Source organism: Oxyura jamaicensis, chromosome 6 (assembly GCF_011077185.1).
Source record: "Oxyura jamaicensis isolate SHBP4307 breed ruddy duck chromosome 6, BPBGC_Ojam_1.0, whole genome shotgun sequence".
Classification (NCBI taxonomy): Eukaryota; Metazoa; Chordata; class Aves; order Anseriformes; family Anatidae; genus Oxyura; species Oxyura jamaicensis.
In genome coordinates, this window is record NC_048898.1 from 19790462 (window position 1) to 19811654 (window position 21193).

Sequence of the window (21193 nt, forward strand, 5' to 3'; positions counted from 1 at the left end):
TGGTTGCCAGATTAGGATCAGTGTTGGATTTATATAATCTTGAGTCATGTGTCAATGTCTAATATTTTTAGCTTCTAATTTCAACAAACCATGCATGGTCATCACATAAAGCATCAAGGTCTAAAATTCCCCCTTACGAAAGGGGGGTGCAAATTGGTGTGTATTCTGCACAGAGTTAAGTCTACAATACCTGAGAACTTGATTCTTAAATTGAGAGGTGACTCCATGTCTTCATATTTCACTTATATCAAATGTCTTACATGTGTGTATAAAATCAACAATATAGCTTCTTGTGCATGCTGTTGAAGAAAAGCTTTTTTTTTCCTCAAAACCATTCAGATTTGCTGATCTGGCAGTGGGCTAAAATGAATATAAGCACGTTTCACTATTGAAGAGCAGTGGAAAATAGAATCTGCACTTTTGAATGGCTGATTGAGATCCCTAGATTAAATTCCTCACTATTAAGGAGATGCGACTGAAAGGAATATAGGTGAAGCAACCCCCCTTCAGTGCCTCTGTAGGCTCCTGTATTAACTTCCTAAATTGAAGTCACGGGTTCAAGTGTGAGCTAAACTAAAATAACAGACTTATTTTCCAAGTTTTTTTTTAAGAGATCTGTAGTCAGAACAGTGGCTGCTGACTGATTACCAGCCTGTGTAAAGTAAGTTTGTAATATAAGGCCATTCAAGTAGAATGGGTTTAAGCTTTAGGTAAGCTGTCTGGAAGGGATTTTATGATTGTTTATTTATAGCAAAAATTCTTGCAGTTCCTGCACAGCTATGGCATTCTCTGTGGTTGAACACAAAGCTCATTGACTTTACTGATGCTAGTGGCTGGCTTTGAGGGGGTGTGACTAAACCTTTGGTTAAGGAGAATGAGTAATGAGTCAGTATCCCTCAGATGCGAGGTGAGGTCCTAAGAAGGCCTTTTGCAGGAAAATTAAATCATGACAGGAAAATCTTAATTCATAAAAGGAGAGCCTTCTGGTTAAGGGTAATGCTTATATCAGAGCTTTCTGGCAATATCAAAGGATTTTCCTATTCATAAAACAAGAAACAAAAATGCATCCTTGTGTACCAAAAGGTGGTAGAGCCCACGTGCCATTATAAGACAAAGTTAACCTAAAATTCTTCGGTTTGTGTATGTTGTTTGTTGTTTTGGGTGTTTTTGTTTTTTTTAGAATGTGTATGCTGTCAGTACTTTAACATGCATGCTGCTTAGGCTTGTAAAAACACTTGGGAAGGGGAGAAGTAGTTTTCTATGTCCCAGATGCCTATCCATGCCTCTCTGAGTGAAGAGATAGAGAAGACAGGTAAAATAAATACTTTGTTATGGGTCAGTTCGATCTGGATATTTTAGCTTGGCTCACCCTACTTGAAATCTTTTGAATAAACTCAGCATTCGTTTGCGTTATTCTCCTGTATGGGTTAAGGTCTTTGGTCTACCTCCTCCAGCTCATCTAGCATCACTTCTTCCGTGAGTGGTGTGACAGTGCTTTGTCAGAGGGCAGATGGTCCTCTCTGGGAATCTACTGTGAGCCCCTTAAGCTATAGCTTGTGGTACTGCAGAAGTGCTATGTGATAGTAATTGTTTTGCTTTCAGGAAAGTTGAAAATTTCAGTAAGAAACTCTGATTAAGACTACATTTCTGTTTTTTTTTAAAAAAAATCAATATTGTGAGTATTTATTTAAATAAAGCTTAATGCATCAGAATTCTTTCAACCTTTGAAAATATTGAACTTTAAATATTTAAGTTTGAATATTTTGCTCAATGTGCTGCTGCTTGATAAGTAATGAGCCTTTTTAATGTTAGTCTTAAATTTCCATCGTTCCATCCTTGACTGGTAGGAGCCTCCTTTGTTATCTGTTTTGGTGAGGATGATAAAGGAAATAGATAGTAACATTGAAATGAGCATTTATGGCTCACGCTCACTGTCTATCAACTAGATATTGCTATGTATGCCTCTGCAAAGAAGTTGGGTAGTGATTCTAGTATCTTGAATAACTTCCCAGGAAATCTTGGAACTTAGTTTGGGATACCATTTCAGACATTTCTCAGACAATGGTGTGCTAGCCAGTTCTGCCTTCAGAGACTGCCTAATGAATATGACTGTAAATTTCTCTGCAAGTTTCATAGCATATGTAGAAGATGATAGATACCCTGCCTGCAGCAAGCTGCAGGGCTTGTCTGTTTCGGGAGATGGCAGAGTCCCTCGCAGCTGTGCTGCCATCAGCATGCTTTGGGCGAGATGCTCAAACTGGGTCAGAGGTTGAAAGTTCTTGGCAGCTGCATCTCCCAGCTCGCAGCTGCTGGCACGCCCGGCTCTCCTTGGATTTAGAGCTGCCCAGGCAGGATGTGATTGAGGCCAACTCTTTTTTTTTTTTTTTTTTTTTGCTGGACATCTCCCTCCTCTGGGCTTCCTTCCTTCGCTGTTTTTTAAAAAGGGAAAATAGCAGCTCCTTAGGATTGCAAATGCCAAATGCATGTGATGCTTTTAGGAAGTGTGCCTTTTTTCATGAACTGCAGCTAATAAAAGTGGCCATTATGAGAAGTATGTGGTCACTAATGATCAGCTGGGTAAATTCTTTTCAGTCTGTACAGAAATCTGCTTTAAATTACACTGCTGAAGTACTTTAATACAGCAACGTTTAAGGCAGAAAATGATTTGTGGGGTGGTGTGTACTGACTGAAGTGCAAGTTTTGCTTAAAAAGCAAACTCAATTTTCTGTTCTTATGGCTATAGAAAAGATGTTTGTATTCATGATCAAAATGATTCTGTATATCAGGTCATGTAGTTAAGCTCTTGTTTTTATTAAAGCACTCTCAAATATTTTTATTAATTCACATAAAGTTGTGTGATTTTGTTTCTCATATGTCCAAATTAAAGTAAACTCAAAACATGTTAATGTTTCTCTCTCAAGACACACAGAAGTGAAGTAAGTCACTTTATCAACAGTTTTAACAAAGTATTGCCGGTGACAGCCCAGCCTTAAATGAATGGCGGGGGGGGGGGGAAGAGGGGAGGATGTTCTATTCAAATCTGACACAACAGAGAAGCTTGCGGTGACTTGGATTTAATTGATTTTTCAGAAGTGAAGTATAATCATCTTTTCCAAAAGCTTTTCTACCTTGTATACAAGATGGAAGGCTTTAATTTTAGACAGTTGAATACTAACTCTGATTTAGATGACTGGGTCACTCATAACTTTACATCTGAAAATACTACTTTTAGGTTGCTTAGATATCTTAAAATAATTAAAAATACTGTACTTGAGAGCTAATAAACTGTCTTCACTTGCATATTTTTCCAATGTCATTATCTCCTGAAATCTAATGGTGAAATTGCACTCTGTCAGTAGAACTCCCTTGGTCTCCCAAGGACAAGAATCGTCTGAGGTTCCCCTCGGAGCAGCACAGGCATTTTTAAGCAGTCTTCATACAGCCCAGGCTTTCTGACTTGAAATAGTAACTCATCGCTCTAGTCTTTGTGGCTTCCATTTAAACTGCATTAAGCTCTTAATGCTTAAAAAGTGTATGTGACAACAGTGTATGTTTGTCAACAAATCTAAAAACTGAATATCTGAAAGAAGCAGGTAAATGCAGTGCTAGAAATTTTTCCATGAGAGTTTCTTAAGCAGATTCTTATCTAGATAGAGGTCATGCTGGCTCGTTTCCAGCACATACTGCTGGAAAGAAAGAGGTTAAGAACTCTCCCTGCTTAGCAGATACATAGGTGTAGAAATACATTAGTTACAAACTGCCTTGAAAACAGGACAGACAATAAAAGTGGTGTTAAGTCTTGCTAGAAACATGTAACACTTGAAACAGTTTGTCTGGTAGCAGTGAAAAGGCTGTGATGCCCTTTGCAGGCACAGGAGTGGTCAGCTTCTCAAGAAATGTCTGTCATCTTTCCAGAGTCATACATGTAGTCAGTGAAATGCTGTGCTACAGGTAAGACACTTGTGTTTAAAAGTTTCAAAGACCTTCCCCAGTATTTTAGGCTTGGGCAATGATTATGTTGATTATGTTGTCAATAAAATAGTAATGAAGCTGGTAGGACCTCAGTGAGACAAATGCCTTTCCTTGTTTGCATAAAGGACATCCAGCTCCTGCTAAAAGACCCAGCTTTTTTGACAAGGAAAGGTTGTCAGGGAGAACTTTTGGTTCTGTTTTTTTGACAGGATGTCTCACCCTCTACTGGGGCCTCCAATTTCTTTAGCAAAGGATGACACAAATTTAAAACAAAAACTTTTTTTTTTTCTCCTCCTAAGAATTGAGATTTTGCAAGGTAAGCAGATGTGCTGGTGAGCTTGAGGTACACTGATAGTAAAGTCATCATTCAGGCAGGCTATATCAAATTCCAAAATAATAGAAATTAGCAAAACGATCCTTTCAAGTGGTGAAGGTGGTGTCTTTCATGTACACTTTTGTTTCTTTCTTTTATAAAAGCTTTATTTTTCTGAAGCTGGTATGGCTTTTCAGTACTGAAAAGGAGACAATGTGGCAAGGGAGAGGAAATCCATTGAAATTTGTGGGGGTTTTGTGTGTGTTTTCTTTTTGTCTGGGATATGTAGGGTATAAGAACAGGACAGATGTTCAGAAATAACACTGAGATCATAATAAAGAACTTATTTCTTTCTGGTACTGTAATATAATGCTTACAAGGAACAGCTGTCTATTTTTAGGCACTCTTTTTAAGCTTGGGTTTTTCTATTAGAAAATTGAGTTTAGCCTAGAATGAATACCCGTAGCTGGGCATGCTTTTGCCAGATCACCCGAATCAAATATGCTATGGTTTCAAAATTGTTATTTAGAGTCCTATATCTGTCCTGTGTAATACAAGTGACTGTTTTACAGCCTTGCCCCTGTATTCTGGCTCTCATCAGCTCATCTGTGAGGCTGTAGCTCACTTTGGAGCTTTCAGTTTAGCAATACTAGCCATGATATGGCAGGGGGAAGGTGGGGGTGTAAAGGCCCAATGGTGCAGTTTAGTGAAATCTGCGCTCTCATGCTAAATAGAAAAACCCAAATGACTGATGTAGAAATCCTATAAAGCTAATGAGTTTATAGGTGAGGATCCAGTTGGGCATGAAATGCAGTCTAAGAAGTTGAAGGAAAGCGAAGTCTTCATGATTCATTTTTGGAGTGTCAGCCTAGATGATGTTTTGTGCTTTTCTTTCTCACAGTGCCCCTGCCAAGGGTAGCATTTAAACATCCATAATATTTATGGGTGGTATGGTCTAGGGAGGAACAGTATATCAAACAACATGTTTTGTCCTTCACTTGAGAAAAGTACTACGGAAAAAGATGTCACCTTGGGAAAAGGTGCTGATTGTAGAAAGTAAAGAACTTCACTTAAAATAGAAAAATACTCCAGTGGGAGTCTATACACGTCTTGGTCAAGTGTAAAGTCTTTGTATGCATTTTTGTGTACTTTGAGCCCTGTAGAAAGAGGAGGAACAGCTGCATCTGATTCTTCACATATAGATGTTTATACTCAGTTTGAATTTAAACTTTGGCTTGCATGTTGCTATATTATAATGGTCTTTTCCTTCATTTATTCACTAAGGCTTTGCTTCTGTTTTTCTCATTAGGATGACAGTTCTGGCAGTCTTGCGTCAATATCTGCTCTCAGTCTAATAAACACAGGGGTATGGAATTTAATGTTTTTTCTAGTCGTATTCAATGCCATGCATGGGACAATGTAGTACTCATTAAAAATAGAACAAACATCACATTTTCACAGTAGCATGAATATTTTATGGCACTAACCATCAACTCATTAGATACCATTAGTAAAAAAAAGTTTCACACGTGAATCTCACTAACAAAGTGATAGAATGTTATTGTTTATTAACATAGTGCATGTTCTTGAATAGCAGGAGGTAAATTGCTGTCAACTTTAGTACTACCTATGTTTGCTGTGCCTGTTTGTTTAATGGTAAAAGTTGTTAAAATGGCTTAATTTGTAATATTTTTGTAACACCTTATGTTAGCTTGGAAAACTGATATCCTAGAATCGTGTTTTTCCTATCTCTAAGTCACACAAGCTATTAACAGTGGCAGTTCAGAATCCTAGATGATTTTAATAATTCTTTCCAATATAAAACTGGAAATATAGAAAAGCTGCACTGGAAGTGCAGCTATTGAAACTCCTGTGTTATAGGCTGTTATGTCTTCCTTTTGCTGTTACTGGTATGCTTTTGAAATTGGTCCTATACCCTTTGTTAACTGGAATAGTACAAGTTCACTTTTTTCATTCTGTGTATCTGTTACTCTGGCTTTGTGAAACAGAGCAGTAATGTGACTGCTAGTGGATATGTGATGCCTGTGGTTCACGTTACAAGGTCCAGGCACTCTCATCACTTCTTCATTGGGCCCAGAAGCCCATGGCTTCATGTTTTTTTGTAAACAACAAGAGATGAAACTTGATGCAAACTGTGAAAAAATCAATTGAGGAAAAAAAGTAAAGATGGGAGACAGATGACATTACTTCAGAAGGCTGACCTAGAAATGCATTTGTGTATATCTGGTGGTTCTCTCCTACTGTGTGAAGATTAGCATTTCTTCCTGTTTCAGTATAGGTTCTTCCTATATAACCTGCAAGTTAGGAACGAATGCTCTGTCCTGATGGCATTTGGCTTTTTAAGTTCTAAAACAAAAGTCTAGTTTATGATTCTCAGAATCTTTCAGTGATGACTGTTCTTGCTGTTATCACCATTTTGGTTTTAAGCAACTTGTAGTCAGTTCTAGTGCACTAATTTTAACACTTAACTTGGGCGGGGGAGGGAGGGGGGGTGGGGTGTAGGAGTGAGTCCTTATTCATTAAGCAGGAGTTCTCCTTACGTAAATTTGGTATCAATTTTACTAGGATGATGCAGGGTACCCTCCTAAGAGACTATTTAAAAAGTAATGAAATTTGAGATCTTCATCCTAATCACAAAGGCAGCTCTATAAGCAAAAGTCTTGTTCTGACCTATATACCTGCTACCTGTCTGTAGGTTAACAGGCTTATCTGTATTTCTGTGGGAATTAATACTGGAAATACCAGTCTGTTCATATATCAAAGTGGTCTTATGTTGTCATGACTCTTTTTCCTCAGGAAAAAAAACATACTTTTAGCCTGTTTGCAGGTTTATGATTCTTAGCAGATAAGAGGATGCAGTTCCAGCATTAATAAGGAGATAACAGTTCTTACTTTCTATTAAAGCTGAGATTTTTCATCTACTTTGAGATTGTGAAATGTTTAGTAACTTGTAATAAATGCCAGATACGCTGCAATAAAGAATTTTTAGGAACAAAATTTTCTAAAACATGATTATACTTCCAAACCTGACACTTCTGAAGTTATTTTTATTATGTAAAAAGGTCTTCAATTCTTGAATATTAGCTGTCAAGAGTTCTACCCTCTGGGATGTGTCCTGCATCTTAAGCCCCTGTCTTGTCAAATGCTTTAAATTGAATTTTTACCGTTTTATGGAAGAGTACTTGCTCACATGTTATGAAGTGTAAATCTGCACCAGCTCAAGCTGACGGTGCCAAGAACTTTAGATCCTGCATCAAGTGGCTATTGGAATCTTTAAGTCTAGTAACACAAAATGTGAGAGGCATATTCCAGAAAAAATGCGTATATTAGTTGCACAAGTTAATGAGTTCTATGCACGTCTGATGGCTCTTGAATCCAATCCTCATGTAGGTTTCATAGAGCATAGATTTCTAGAGCAAAAAAAGTCTTCTGATACTTTTAGAGTATATTTCTTCTTGGGGAATGTGCAGCCATGACAGTTTGAGCTTGAAGCTATTTCTTTGCTGGCTTGGACTCTTTCTAGTAATGCTTATAGTTTTCACAGTCTGAAAAACAAAACAAAAAAAACAACAAAAAAAAACTTTTTCTAAAGTGAAGTGTCCTTACTTCCAGAAGCACAGTCTGATAATGAGTTCTGCCTTTTGTGGAAATCCCTATGAAGATTTTCTTTTTTTTACCTCTCTGCTTTGGGAATGGCTTATCAGTTCTTAGCATGTATGACAGCCAGAGGCATTAGCACCATTCAAATGTGTTGTCTGTAATAAAGGTGAGAGTGGCTTCATTTCTAGTATCTGTCTTCCTGGTGCTTATTATTTAACTTGCATACAAATTAGATATGTAGGAATTAAAAAGCCCAAAATGTTGGTACCATCTGAGTTTCCTCACCTCTGACTGCTAAATTAACTTGATTTTTGTTGCTCTTTTTACAAAGTACTGGAAAGTGTAACTCAGAAATTCAACCAAGAGTTTGAGGCTGCCCTGCTACTGTCCTCCAGCAGTCTGGGCCTAGTTCTTCAGTATGCAGCCTGGGTGCTGACCAGGGGGTCTTGTCATTCCTAATCAAGAATATGCAAGGGTAGCCTGAGGTATAAATCATGCCAGGAGTACACACAGTGTCTTATGGTTTAGGTGGGACAAAAACACTTTAGGCTTTTAAATATGTATATTCATACAATATATTTTGGGTTTACTATTTTTTCTTGTGCTTCTGTAAATTATAGTTCTAACGCTTCTGCATGTCCAGTTCAAGATGCTTCTTTGAATGTGCCTAATCATATTGGTTGCGTATTGTTTTCAATTGAAAGCTGTCTTAGGAATTGCTCTTCAGGACTGGAATAGATGTGTCTTAGGAAATTTATATATCCTATTGTTCTTGGCCAGACACCTAGAAATGTTTAGAACAAAGATGTATTAAAGAAAAGCTGTCTAATAACTTTAATCATTTACAAATAATTCGTATTTTAGTGTGAATCTATGTATAAATGATGATAGCACACAGCTATCATCAAGATACACACTTGGGCTTTTCTTAGAAAAGTGACAGAACTTCTCTAGTTGAAATAGATAGGCTTGTGCCTCTCTTCCCAGGGCACTAAAAAGAAGTTATTTGCTGTGGGGCAGGACATGAGACAGAGGTTAATAGCTGGGTAGATGGCTGGAAGGCTAGCTAAAGACTTCGGGGATTGAGAATATTTCCAACTATTCTTGAGCTTTTGTTTTGTGGAGGTGTAATTGCCTTTTCTTATCTATTAAGCTATTGTTCTTCTGACTCCCACAGATTAGAAACTGAAAGGTGTCAGAAGCCTGGATAACTCCTGAGATCTGAATAGCATAGTGGCACATAATGCACTGTGAACATGTTAACAGGGTGGGCCTGGATAGCCCTTGGATGGGAAACCACTTGGGAATACTGGGTGCTGTATCCTCACTCTAGCAAGAGCGGAATCTTCACACTCAGAAACAGAGGTTGGAGACTCAGTACCTGGCTGGACAAGACCCCACACAACCCTGCTTTGGGCAGGGAGGCTGGACTAGACAATACCCAGAAGTATCCAGCCTCACTGATTGATTGGTACGGTAACTTCCTCTTGAGGCGAGATTAACGTGACTTTGAGATTTTTGGACCACTTCATGGATTATGCCTGATGTGGAAGAGCAGAAGTCCTGTCAGAGATTACTAAAACGGGTAGGATAAAGGAGGCTGTTGAACAGAAAATTTTAGTGACCTTAGTACTGGGCAAACAGTGTCTTGTCTAGAAATCTGAGGCTGTGTTGTCACTTGTAAGAACTATTTTCTCATTTAAATTCATGGATTCCAACTGTGCACTGAATATTTAAGCTAAATAATAGCTTTAAAATTGTCAGCTATGTTTCTATAATGCTGTCAATGAACACTGAATGTGCAAAGTCCTCTGTCTGACCCTGGGAGAACTAATGCATATGAGAAGCTCTGTTAGGTGTAAGGTTCATTTGTAAGCAGGTTGTAGAGAAGATTTATGACCTAACTAGTAACTGATCGATTTTTATTCCTGGTGACTTAACCAACCTAAGATTAACAAAAATATCTGAGACTGAATTTACTTAAACAGTTACTAAAGCGACAGATGTACAAGAACAAACTGTATTGAGGGGAAGGAGGGGAAAAAAAGCTTCTGCAAGCTCATTTGGCTGTGCTTAATCTTCAAAAGTTGTGTGACTTTTTTTTTGAAAATACATTACTAAAGTATCTTGAACTTGTTCTCTTGAAGGTGATTTTTCAGCTCTTAATACTCTGAATTCTAGCATGTGTAAGAATTGCAGAGAAACGAGTATCTAGCCTCTGTGCCTACCCTTTAGGAATAAGTTGAAAGTCCTCTCACAGATAACTTTATATTTGCTGAACTTTTAAGAATGTGTTCCTCAGTAACTTGGCAGTAAACTTTTATTTACAGAGCCTATAAAAGAGGCAATATGTGTAAGATTTAAGGCTTTCATCTGCCTCTGACAAGCCTTTTTCCTAAAGAGTGCATCATATTTCTGTTTTGATGAGTTGCTCTGTGGAAAACAGAATGGGATTCTTTCTTTTTCAGAATCATCTCTGTATTAAAGACTCTTAACTATTTCTAAGTAGATTGTATGTTTTAACTTATGAGAGTGAAATTATGTGAAACAGACTAATGATAAATATTGTTGTATTTGTATTGAGTAGGTAGTTTTGGTAACAAAGATTCAGTGGTCTTGCTAAAGACTACAGAAGTTTGAGGGGGTACCACATCCAAAGGGGGGCTAGAATTGAAAGAAATGGGAATGCACGCTTTCTTGGTTAGTGTTTTTTTTCTCAACTTCACAAATTACTTAAACGCGTTTGTTCAGTAATTTGTATGGGAAGATTATGCAGATTTCCTAACTATAACTGATCCTTGGATGCTTTGTAGTTATATTGAACAAGAATAGTTCAAATGTTAAATTGATGCGAGAAAGTGTTTTCTCACTCATTTTTGTTTGGCAGTTCTGGAAAACTGCATTGTCTTGCTGTAAATAAATTCAATCTTGTAATGCTAGCTCCTTGTGTTAAGTTATTTAATAACATTTACATATAACATTAAGTTATTTTACGAGTAATATGCTTACAAATTAGAAGGGAGTCTGAAAGTCAAAATTAAATTTTTATCAATAATGTTGTTTAGGAATACGAAGCACGGACAGGAAGAATGTGTAAGCCTCCACCCCCATCAGCAAGACGTAAAAACATTGAATTTGAACCACTTTCAACTACTGCATTGATTCTGGAGGATCGACCAGCGTAAGTATGATTCTTCTGTGGAAGTGATGGTGACTGAATTTGTTAGATATGTTTCTGATAAGCCAGATCTTACAATTCGTATACAAAAGTATCTGTATTATTCCATCCCAGATAATAAACTAACAAGTACCTCCAGAAGAACCTGCAAATATACAACAGTCTATATGAGAAATTATTTCTTACCATAATGGGACTACTGGTCAGTTATATGCTGTGTATCACAGCTGACTTTGACAGTGTTGTATGCACCCTTAATCAGGAAAATTACTGAAGACTTGTAGGGATTTCTTCCCTGTGTATACTCCCCCATTCTGGAAACTTCTTTCCTAGACCAGTAGGAAAGACTTCACAATTACAGCTGTCACTTTCGTGAACTTGGAGATAGCTTACCAGAGAAGTGTATTAACAAAACAAAGAAACAGTATTAGGTAAGTAACTGCAAAAGTGGAAAGAATTGCCTTTGAAACCCAAGAAATAAAAAATGAGCTTTCAGCATTTATGACAGGAAGGTACCATGTTAACTGATCTGTTGGTACCAAGGTAGAGTTCACTGAAACAGTTCTTTGCCTGTGTTCCTGTTATTTTTCCTTGGCTTCTTAAATTTACAGTTGAAGGCAACAAAACAGCACCTGTAGATGCAACAAAAACTTCATTAAGTACAAATAATAGTAATGAAAAATTAGTAATAAATTGGTCAGTATGTTCAGCTATTATGCTGTCTTTAGCAATTTGAAGGAAAGAGGACCTGCTGACAAGGAACAGAAGCTGTGAAGAAAGCAAATAGATCAAAGCTTTCAAATGGCACCTTGAGAAAACTTGTGGTGGCACTGTTAAGTGTTTGTTTTAATCCATTTCAATTAGGAAATGGAAAGTAGGATATATAGCATTGAAGAGTTTCCGTGGAGATTCTCTCAAGTGGTGTATAACCTCACTCAGTGCTAAGACAGAAATATCTTGAACAAAGGTGTGGATTACTGTAAGATTTTGTAAATGTTATTTACTTTAATGTTTGGGTGGAATAAGGCATACAGTATATCAATTTTACAAACTTACAGATGTTTTTAAGAATGACTTCTACTTGTTTCAAATTTGAGTGCTATCCCAAGAATGTAGCACATTGCCACAAGTGTCATTCTTGAAAATAAATTCTACTCTCAGTTCCATTGGAAGTCCTAAGAAAACAATCTGTTCTCCTTGTATAAAAGTAGGGGAACTTTTTTTGCATGTTAAAATAACAGAACTGTCTCTTGCTTATTTTGAACCAAAGCAGAACAGAGATTGGGTAAGAGATTGAGACCAAACAATGGGTTCTGTTTTGTTCTGGAATGATCCTGCATGGTCAGGAGGGAGTGTGTATTTGCATATTGGGGGGATCACTGTGCAGCAAAAAAAAAAAGGAAAAACAAATTTGAAGCTGGCTAACAGCCAGTTCTGTAGCAAGCATCCTTAACTTTAGGTCCAACATGAATGGGATCTATCTTTTCTTCCTTTGGTAAACCTGTCTTCTATTGTGAATTTTATGGGCCTAACTGTAATGAATAAAAAGCTTTACATATTATTGAAAATACATAATCACAGTTCTTGTGTGAACAAATGATGAATTGACATGTAGGTATATTTAATGACTAAAATATGCATGTACAAAAATGTATCAGAACAATTTCATAAAGAATATCAGTATTTCCCTTTTATCACTTCATGCAAGTTTCATTTGGACTTCATTTCAGATGTTCAACAAATAAAATAACTTCAGAGACTGGTGAGAGATGAGTAAGAAAAACTTTTCTGGCAGTGGTTTAATGTAAATTGAAAGGAAAAAAGATGGAGAATTGGAGATCTTGGCCATGTCACAGTGATATAAGATAGCATGCTATTTTCTTGTGTTCTGGTCATGCCCTGGGGTACGCTATAGGAAATGAACAGAAGCAGTGAAGATCTGGTAGTTGTGCATAAGTAGCAGTCTTCCACTGCAGTTACTGAAACACTGATAGTGTGACAACCCCAGAGCTCACCTTACAGAGAAGCCAAACTAAAACTTGTTTTGAAATGGTTCAGAATGTCACTGTGTGTATTGAATTCAGGAACAACTTATTTTCAGAAATCTTCCTGCCAAATCAGTGGAGGAGGCTTTACGCCACCGACAAGAATATGATGAAATGGTGGCAGAGGCAAAGAAACGAGGTATGTTAACTGCAAGTAACTGCTATAACTGTATTTAACTGTACAGCAAAAATAAGTTCTGGCTTGCATGCTGGTAAGTAGAGAACAACCTAATTTAATATTTAGGGTATTTTCTGGTACACATGTACACACAACTTAAAATCAAACAATTCTCAATTTGTTTCCTGTTCTAGCACGTTGAATGTAACTGGGTTTAGAAAGCAATGTAACTTTCCTTAATTTTTAAGCAGAAACTTGACTTTTTTTAAACTACTTGTGTAATGTGATCAGCTACTGCTTAAAGATTATTTTTTTCCAGGAATTTGATATCAGTTACAGTGTGAAGACAGATGAAAACCTTGTTTTACCAATCAGCTATGAGTGAACCTTTCTACTCCCACTAGATCTACTTTTTAAATTAAATGCATCTGTAGCGTTTGGTGCTGTGTCAATCAGTGAATAGTTTGAAAGGACTTCTGTATTCTCATGACTAGTATTCAGGCAATAAGCTATTTTAAGAGTTCATGCTGCATGTTTTACTTGGGCTGTTGTAAATCGGATATAAGCTTCTGAACTCATTGAGCCACTGTATAGATCTGTAGCAGCTTACTCTGAAAGATGTTACAAGAAATCCAAGCCATATGACAACATATGCATGCTACAGGAGTGAAATCTTGTAACGTGATCTGCTGGCCATGTTCTCCAACTGCACTTTTGAAAGACCAACGTGTGTAATGTTTTAGTATGTGTGCCCTAGTATTCATTAAATTAACCACTGCTACACACAAAGCTAAAAAAAAAAAAAAAAACAACACAACATACACCTTAAAGAAGTTGTTCAGCCCTATCAGTTTACTAGGGATGGCAAGTTTACTTTTTGATGTATTTGATGCACACAGAAATAGAAAACATCTTGCAATTTCAGAATGATTTTTCATTGATGGCAAATCTTTTTTAGCTATTTTAATAAAGAGTCACCTACAGACAATCTATTTCTAACAAAATACTCCTGCTTTACTTCTTTGTAATTGTTCTGAAGAGTGGTGTGAGTCAGCTAATCCTTACTGAATAGATCTACTCAGTGGACGTTACCTTCATATTTGGTAGTTGAAGCAAAACACAACCTGGGCACATCGGACATAGAAATATCTTAGAGTTCAACATCTGTTGTAGCTGTATTGATTTTTGTAATTGTAATTTTTCAGAGTGGAACATGTGATAACCGTTATGTTTTTATCTCACTTATTTTTATAATGCCTAGCTTTTCTATAGAATTACTTTGATATTTACCTACAGTTTTCAGAAACAGTGCTGGCTACTTCATGTGCAAATGTAGTTTACCCTTGATCTTTTAGATTCAATCAAAATAATTGGATAAGTTGAATGATTTATCTAACAATTTATGTATACTAACAGATTTTTTGATGTGTTTTGCTTAACAGAAATTAAAGAAGCACATAAAAGGAAAAAAATAATGAGAGAGCGTTTTAAGCAAGAAGACAATATTGCTAGTGCTATGGTGATTTGGGTCAATGAAATACTACCTAACTGGGAAGGCATGTAAGTGAAGTTTTGTTTTGTAAATGAAGCAAGTGTAGCTTGTTTCTCCTCTGGAACCAGAGGAACCGTACTTAGAAGTTCTTTTTAGTAAGAGGTCATTACAGAGCAACATGAAATGTGCTTTCTGGGAGCTTTAAGTTTTTGTTCTTTTAATGGGGATTTAACATAAGCAGAGATCCCTGAATTTTAATTTGGGAAATAGTATGTTATTTTGCTTGTACGTTGCCCAGTAATTTCATAAAAACAAGATATGTAATATATGCTTGCTTTTCCCTCTCCCCTCCTGCATCCCTATTCTAGGCGTGCTACCCGAAGAGTTCGAGAGCTGTGGTGGCAGGGATTACCACCAAGTGTACGTGGGAAGGTTTGGAGTCTAGCTGTGGGAAACGAGTTAAATATCACTCCTGGTATGCCTTAACAGATTATACGTATTAGTGGAAAATTCTCTTGGTTGAAACTTAATGTATTTGCTTAGAAGCAGGTGATTCTCTATATTTTTAATTAGACAGTCATAGCCTGGTAACTTAGAAAAATAAAGTTTAAAATCTGCTTATAAAACATAAGTCTTGTAAGAGTTTAGGTGCAGATGCCCACCACAATTTAATGTTGATGTTGGAATTTGAGAATTTGTAATTGCACTTTCGGGGGAGGGATTGGAAAGGGAAACTGCTTTATTTCATAACCAATGAAATCCCAGTTTGAACTGGAATTGTTCTAACATTCATGAGGTAAAAATCTGGATGATTTTAAGGCATGATTTTCTTCCTGTAATTGGAATGTTTGCCACAGAAGCCATAATACAGTGCACACTATAAAACTGTATGCAAGTAGTTAGTAGTAACCAAGCAAAAGCAAAAACCCTCCTCTTTCCCTTCATGGTAAGATGAAACTAAGCAAGAAAAACAAAGCCAAAAATACCTAGCATGCTTTTGTCTTTCAGGGGTGCTTTTCTTCTCTTAAGTCTGTTTTGTTTTGTTGCAGAACTCTATGAAATTTTCTTATCTAGAGCTAAGGAACGATGGAAAAGCTTCAGTGAGACAAGTTCTGAGAATGACGTAGAAGGTGAGATCTTCTGAATCCTAGACAGCTTCCTATTTATTTTTACAAACATGTTAAATCTCATGAGTTTAGCTGCAATTGCAGCACCAGGAATACTTGTTAAAAGTCTGTTAAAAGGTTATTCATTACTTATATGTCTGTCTTATAACAAGTCAGTGAGGACCTTAACAGTATTTTCTGCATCAATAAAGATACATTAAAGTATTGTACATGCTAGTTCACTTTAAAATGAATGTTTCTCTGAAGTCCTGAAGTTCTAAAACTATACTTAGGAAAATTTTAGATGAAACAAAACTAAATTGCAGCATGTGTTGTTGCTTAGCTCTGCTTAGGTTATTATGTTGGTTTTCCTCCCACAATTGGGGAAAGGGGAGGAAAAAAAAAACCTGTCCATTTTCACTGTGGAACTAAAAGGTGATGAATGTATAATTTATTACAGTTTTTGGGTCCCATGTGGGCTGCCCAGATGGTCTTTCCTCCCATATCTATTAAATGGGCCTTTTAGCACACTTGTATATACAATGGAGTTTTATCAGTGGCATATTACTATTTCCTGTAGGTATTTTTTCTGTTAAAAATAGCATCACCAATGGGTTTTTAATGATGAATACATCAGTGTCACATGTACTAACTTCTCATGTTTACAGCTTTTTGTAATGCTGTCTTATGTGACATTGTCAGTGCTAGCTCCTATGAAATGTGTATATATTTTTTGAGATGTTCTCTATTTTGGGGGAGAAAATGCCACTGATATGCAGTATTTTCTTTTATTTGTACTTGCCATAGCCAGTCCTGAACTTCTGGCTACTTTGACAGTAAATTTTTGGATCTTCCTTAGATTACCTCTGTGATTCATCTGAAACTTGTCTGAGAAGAGTGGTTTATAAAATAAGTAAATTGTGTGTATATGACTTCAAATATGCTTGTCCTTGAAAATGACCTATGACCTAAAGGACCTATGATGGTCCTAATGATGCAAAAAATGAGTCTAATGAGATCTGTGAGCGCTCAGGAGTAACGTAACTTCTGCAGCTCATAACTGGTCAGTTTGGGAAACAAGTGAAATCTTACTGTGCATTTTGGTTACTTCTAATAAAAGTGGGACATGAGAAAAACACTTTGAAAGTAAAATGCTTGACTTTGTAGGTGAAGTACTTCTGGCTTCTTGACATAATGAGACAATTCATTTTTATTACTAATATACAGAGTATATTTCAATGCTATTGGTTGAAATGAGCCAGTTAGGAGTGAAAAATCTGAGAACTGAGGTGTTAACTGGATCATGTTTAGATTGAGAATGATGTTCTCACTCCATGTTCTTGCCCAGACTCAGGAACTGAGGCCATGGTAGAAGATAAGGAAGAAAACGTTATTTTGAGAACTGAGCTGGGCTGAGTCAAATTCTAGTGAAATATAGTGGGAGTCTGGGCCTGCTTAGTGTTTTAGAAGTAGAGAAGAACCTGTTGGTTTTAAGTCTGAATGGTGTCAAGCTGTATGACTTGAAAAAGAATGAGTGGATAGAGATAGGAATTACAGATTGTTTCCCTCACTTCTTGGACCTGATGGCATATACCAGGTATCAATGGAGGCTATTTAATGTAGCTCTTGAGAAGAGAGCTAACTTAGCACTGTAGAAGTAGTTCCAAGAATAAAGCTAAGTAACTTTTTTCCTCAGACCCTGAAAATCTTCATATACTATGGTAGTTTTATTCTGAAGTCTGTAGTATTGCCTGTCAATTTTAATGCCTGTTGATTTTGTTTGCAGATGCAGGTGCATCTGTTGCTGATCGTGAGGCCAGCCTAGAGCTAATTAAGTTGGATATATCACGCACATTTCCATCCCTGTATATTTTCCAGAAGGTGAGAGTTCTGTAACTTTAATTATAACAATTTTGAACTTCTGCATAGTTAAATAAAAAAAAGTAACCTGGCTGGCTAAGTATGGAAAATTTTTCAGAAGCTGTTTGTGTAAAACAAAAGTGAAATTACTTGTTTTTTTTCCACATACAACAGCAAATAGTCATGTCTTTTTAAATTAGATTAAAGTAGGATGCTTACTACATTCAAGTGGTTTTGGAAATCCTTGTAAATGAAGGACTATAACGCTTTATAACGCTTTTTCTCCTGGAAAAAATGCATGCGGTTCCTATTACTGCTTACGAAATTACTTACATGCCAATATGCAAATATTCTCACATCTAAAGAAATCCTGATGTACACACTTTCAGGCTTTGATTTTTATACAGATATATACATACATGTATATAAAATAACTTGCATTATTGTATTATGGTAACTTGCATTACTAAGAATTAAAACCAACTGTTTGTTGGCAATTGGCTTTTCCTTTTGAGACACTGGATGTGTACCAGGTATCTTTGCTTTCTGTTATATACTGTTTTCCAGTAAATTACTTCATACTGAATTGTTGGTCTGTTGCTTTTCCCTTAACCTCTTGAAAGAATACAAGGTAATGATTAGAGGAAAAAACTGGTGTTATTCTACATGTGAACAAAGCAATAATTTCATGGTTCACTTTTATCCTAATATAATGGTTCGTGACCTACCAATTTGTTTATAATGTGGTTTTTGAAAATTTTTTTCCCCTCTTTCTTCACCTTGTATTAGGGTGGTCCCTATCATGATCTCCTGCATAGTGTTCTAGGAGCATATACATGTTACAGACCAGATGTGGGATATGTAAGTATTGTAAAATATTTATAGCATATCACATCTGCTTAAAAGGTCATATGTTTATATATTAGATAAGTAGATTCTCTAACCTCCATGCTACTAGATTTTCAAAGAAAAAAATTAAACCTTGGCACTTACTCATTTCATAGTAGTTACAATGATGGTGATTCTTAGAGTTATTAAACAGTTGAAAATGTATTGGATGTTATGGACAAGTTATTATTTGGCTTGCACGGGAAATTTTTAAAACTGATTTTGTTTGCTAGGCATTCTAGCTCTGACAAACCAAGAGTATCTACAGGAAAAAAAACTGCCAGCACACTTCCAGCAAATGCTCAGCCTTTTTTTAATCCTAGTGTTACTCCAACTGTTGCCATTTCTGTAGTGATGCTCTATGATTCTAAGTCACATCTTAAAATCCAGAAACTCCTTATTAGTTTTGCTATCCAAAGTAAATTGCTCCATCAGAGTTTACTGAGGATAGGATTCTTTGCAACTAAAACTTACTGTGTGCTTAAAAGTGGTGTTAACGCAGTTAAAATAACAGATGCTTTTTTTCTCCTCTTGGAGGATTCCTAGGAACACTTCTCATAAACTGTAACTGCTTTTTAGCTAAAGAACTTGAGAGAGTCTGATCCATGCAATGACACATTATTTAGCACAGGGTGTGTTTTCTTCCATGTCAGACATGCTTAGGACATCAATATCTAGTTGGCTTTTCATGTTTAAATGATTTTAGCTCTGAGTTTGTCATCCGTGACATCATTTTTGGAGATCATACTCTTTAAATGAGATTACGAACTCTGCAGACTCTTGTTCCCAGGGTGGAGTTTTAAAATGCAATTAAGTAATTTTTCATCTTCTTTCTCCTAGGAAAATATAATATACAACAATCACAGCTAGCCTGGATGTTTCTGATCATACTTCTTTTTTAGTGTTAATATGATAGTAAGTTTAATGTAGTCTTATTTCTGTACCCGTCTATATCACAAAAAATAGAAAGCTGCTAGCTGTTTTTTATGTATATCAATGCTTTCTTCCCTAGTTGCTTACAATATTAAGTGCCTTTTTCAAAATAAGGAGCAGGCAGCATAAATGCCTAGAAACAGCAGAACGATCATAACTGCAGCAGAAATTGGTAGAGTTATTTTTAGTATAATGAATATTCAGATCATCACTTAACAACTACAAGAATAATCTTTACTTACTGCAGACTGAAATGTTTTTGAGAGAAAGTAATCAGAAAAATGTAAAAACTTGTAGCCAACCACTTAAAAGTAGTTTTATGTTTGTGAACAAATACTGTTTGGTCACTGGGGTGATATGTATTGACTGTTCTGAAACAGAATTTTGTCTCAATTCCAACATATCTGCCTGGGTCTAAACTGTCCCATATGCGAGGTTTTTCCTTGTTTGCTTTTCCCATAGCATAACAATAAACTTAAAGCCAAGTTATCTCTTATGTGTCCAGCCTGTGTGGTTTTAATTTTCTTGCATTCCAAGTCCCAAGGACTTGTAATCATGCGACCACCCAGAATTTCCATCAAGCACCTGAAGCCTGCTTCTGAAGGAACATATTGAATTTTCTTGTTGAAATCTAACCGATTGCATGTATAAAGATTATTTATCCATGCCGTTTCTGCTCATTTGGAAGTGTTACGTTATGGTGTTTGATATATCACAGAATGTAAAGTACTTGCATTTCCAAAGATGGACTGAGCTTACTCACTTATATTTGCCTGATGCTTTTCCCACTTGAAGGTACAAGGGATGTCCTTCATTGCTGCTGTGCTCATTCTCAATCTGGAAGAGGCAGATGCTTTCATTGCCTTTGCTAACCTTCTAAACAAGCCATGCCAGTTGGCCTTCTTCCGTGTGGACCACAGCATGGTATGCACATCATTTTCTGGTTTTGAACCTCAGAATTCTTTTCATTTGAAGCATATTTGACTTATTGACTTCCTGTTGTCCAGTTGAATAATGGAGAACTTTAACCTACAGTTACAAAACCAAGAATACCAGATACTAATCTGTAGAGCACATAATCCTATTTTGATTTTTCCTCTAGAACTGCTTAATTGTTGTACTTATCCTAAGAAGTCATGTTGTGCTGTGTTGAGATCCTCAAGGTGGGATTTGTGTTAGTTTGTCTCGGCTTTCTTGTGATGACTGCTTATGTAGTGCTTTACTATCTCTACAGATGCTGAAATACTTTGCAGCCTTTGAAGTATTCTTTGAAGAAAATCTTCCCAAATTGTTTCTTCATTTCAAATCATACAGTCTTACTCCAGACATATATTTGATAGACTGGTAAGTTCAGAGAACACAGCAAACTGAATCTTAGAACTGTGGGAACACTTTCAGTTTTGCTATAGCTTTTTTCAGCAATACACCGTAAGAAAAGCATTTGTTAGATGTTTGTGTACCTCAGCTTTCTAGGTCTCCTGAAATCCAGATGAACTGTTTTGTGCAGCTGCAGTTCCTCTGGCAGGATTCAAACTTTATAGACGGGGATTAGGAGTGACCATCTATTCAGACAGAAAATGTGACACACAAGAATCTTGTGGGCTTTTATTGTTGTTGCAGGTAAGTCAGCTATGCATAACATAAGTAGAGGAGAGGAGGCTACGACG

The 21193-nt window shown here is 36.5% G+C and overlaps 1 protein-coding gene across 3 annotated transcripts in view; it reads left to right on the forward strand.

The window, feature by feature from the left end:
- TBC1D12 (TBC1 domain family member 12) overlaps nt 1-21193 on the forward strand; it is a 42244-nt gene that overhangs the window by 16980 nt on the left and 4071 nt on the right. For 2 of the 3 annotated variants that reach the window (XM_035330729.1, XM_035330727.1), the window contains exons 3-12: nt 5595-5651; nt 10972-11087; nt 13186-13268; nt 14690-14807; nt 15108-15214; nt 15789-15869; nt 17632-17726; nt 18495-18566; nt 20322-20450; nt 20761-20870. In XM_035330729.1, coding sequence (XP_035186620.1) covers nt 5595-5651; nt 10972-11087; nt 13186-13268; nt 14690-14807; nt 15108-15214; nt 15789-15869; nt 17632-17726; nt 18495-18566; nt 20322-20450; nt 20761-20870 — 968 coding nt within the window. The remainder of the gene's footprint in view (nt 1-5594; nt 5652-10971; nt 11088-13185; nt 13269-14689; nt 14808-15107; nt 15215-15788; nt 15870-17631; nt 17727-18494; nt 18567-20321; nt 20451-20760; nt 20871-21193) is intronic. The other variant, XM_035330728.1, reaches the window with a different exon arrangement.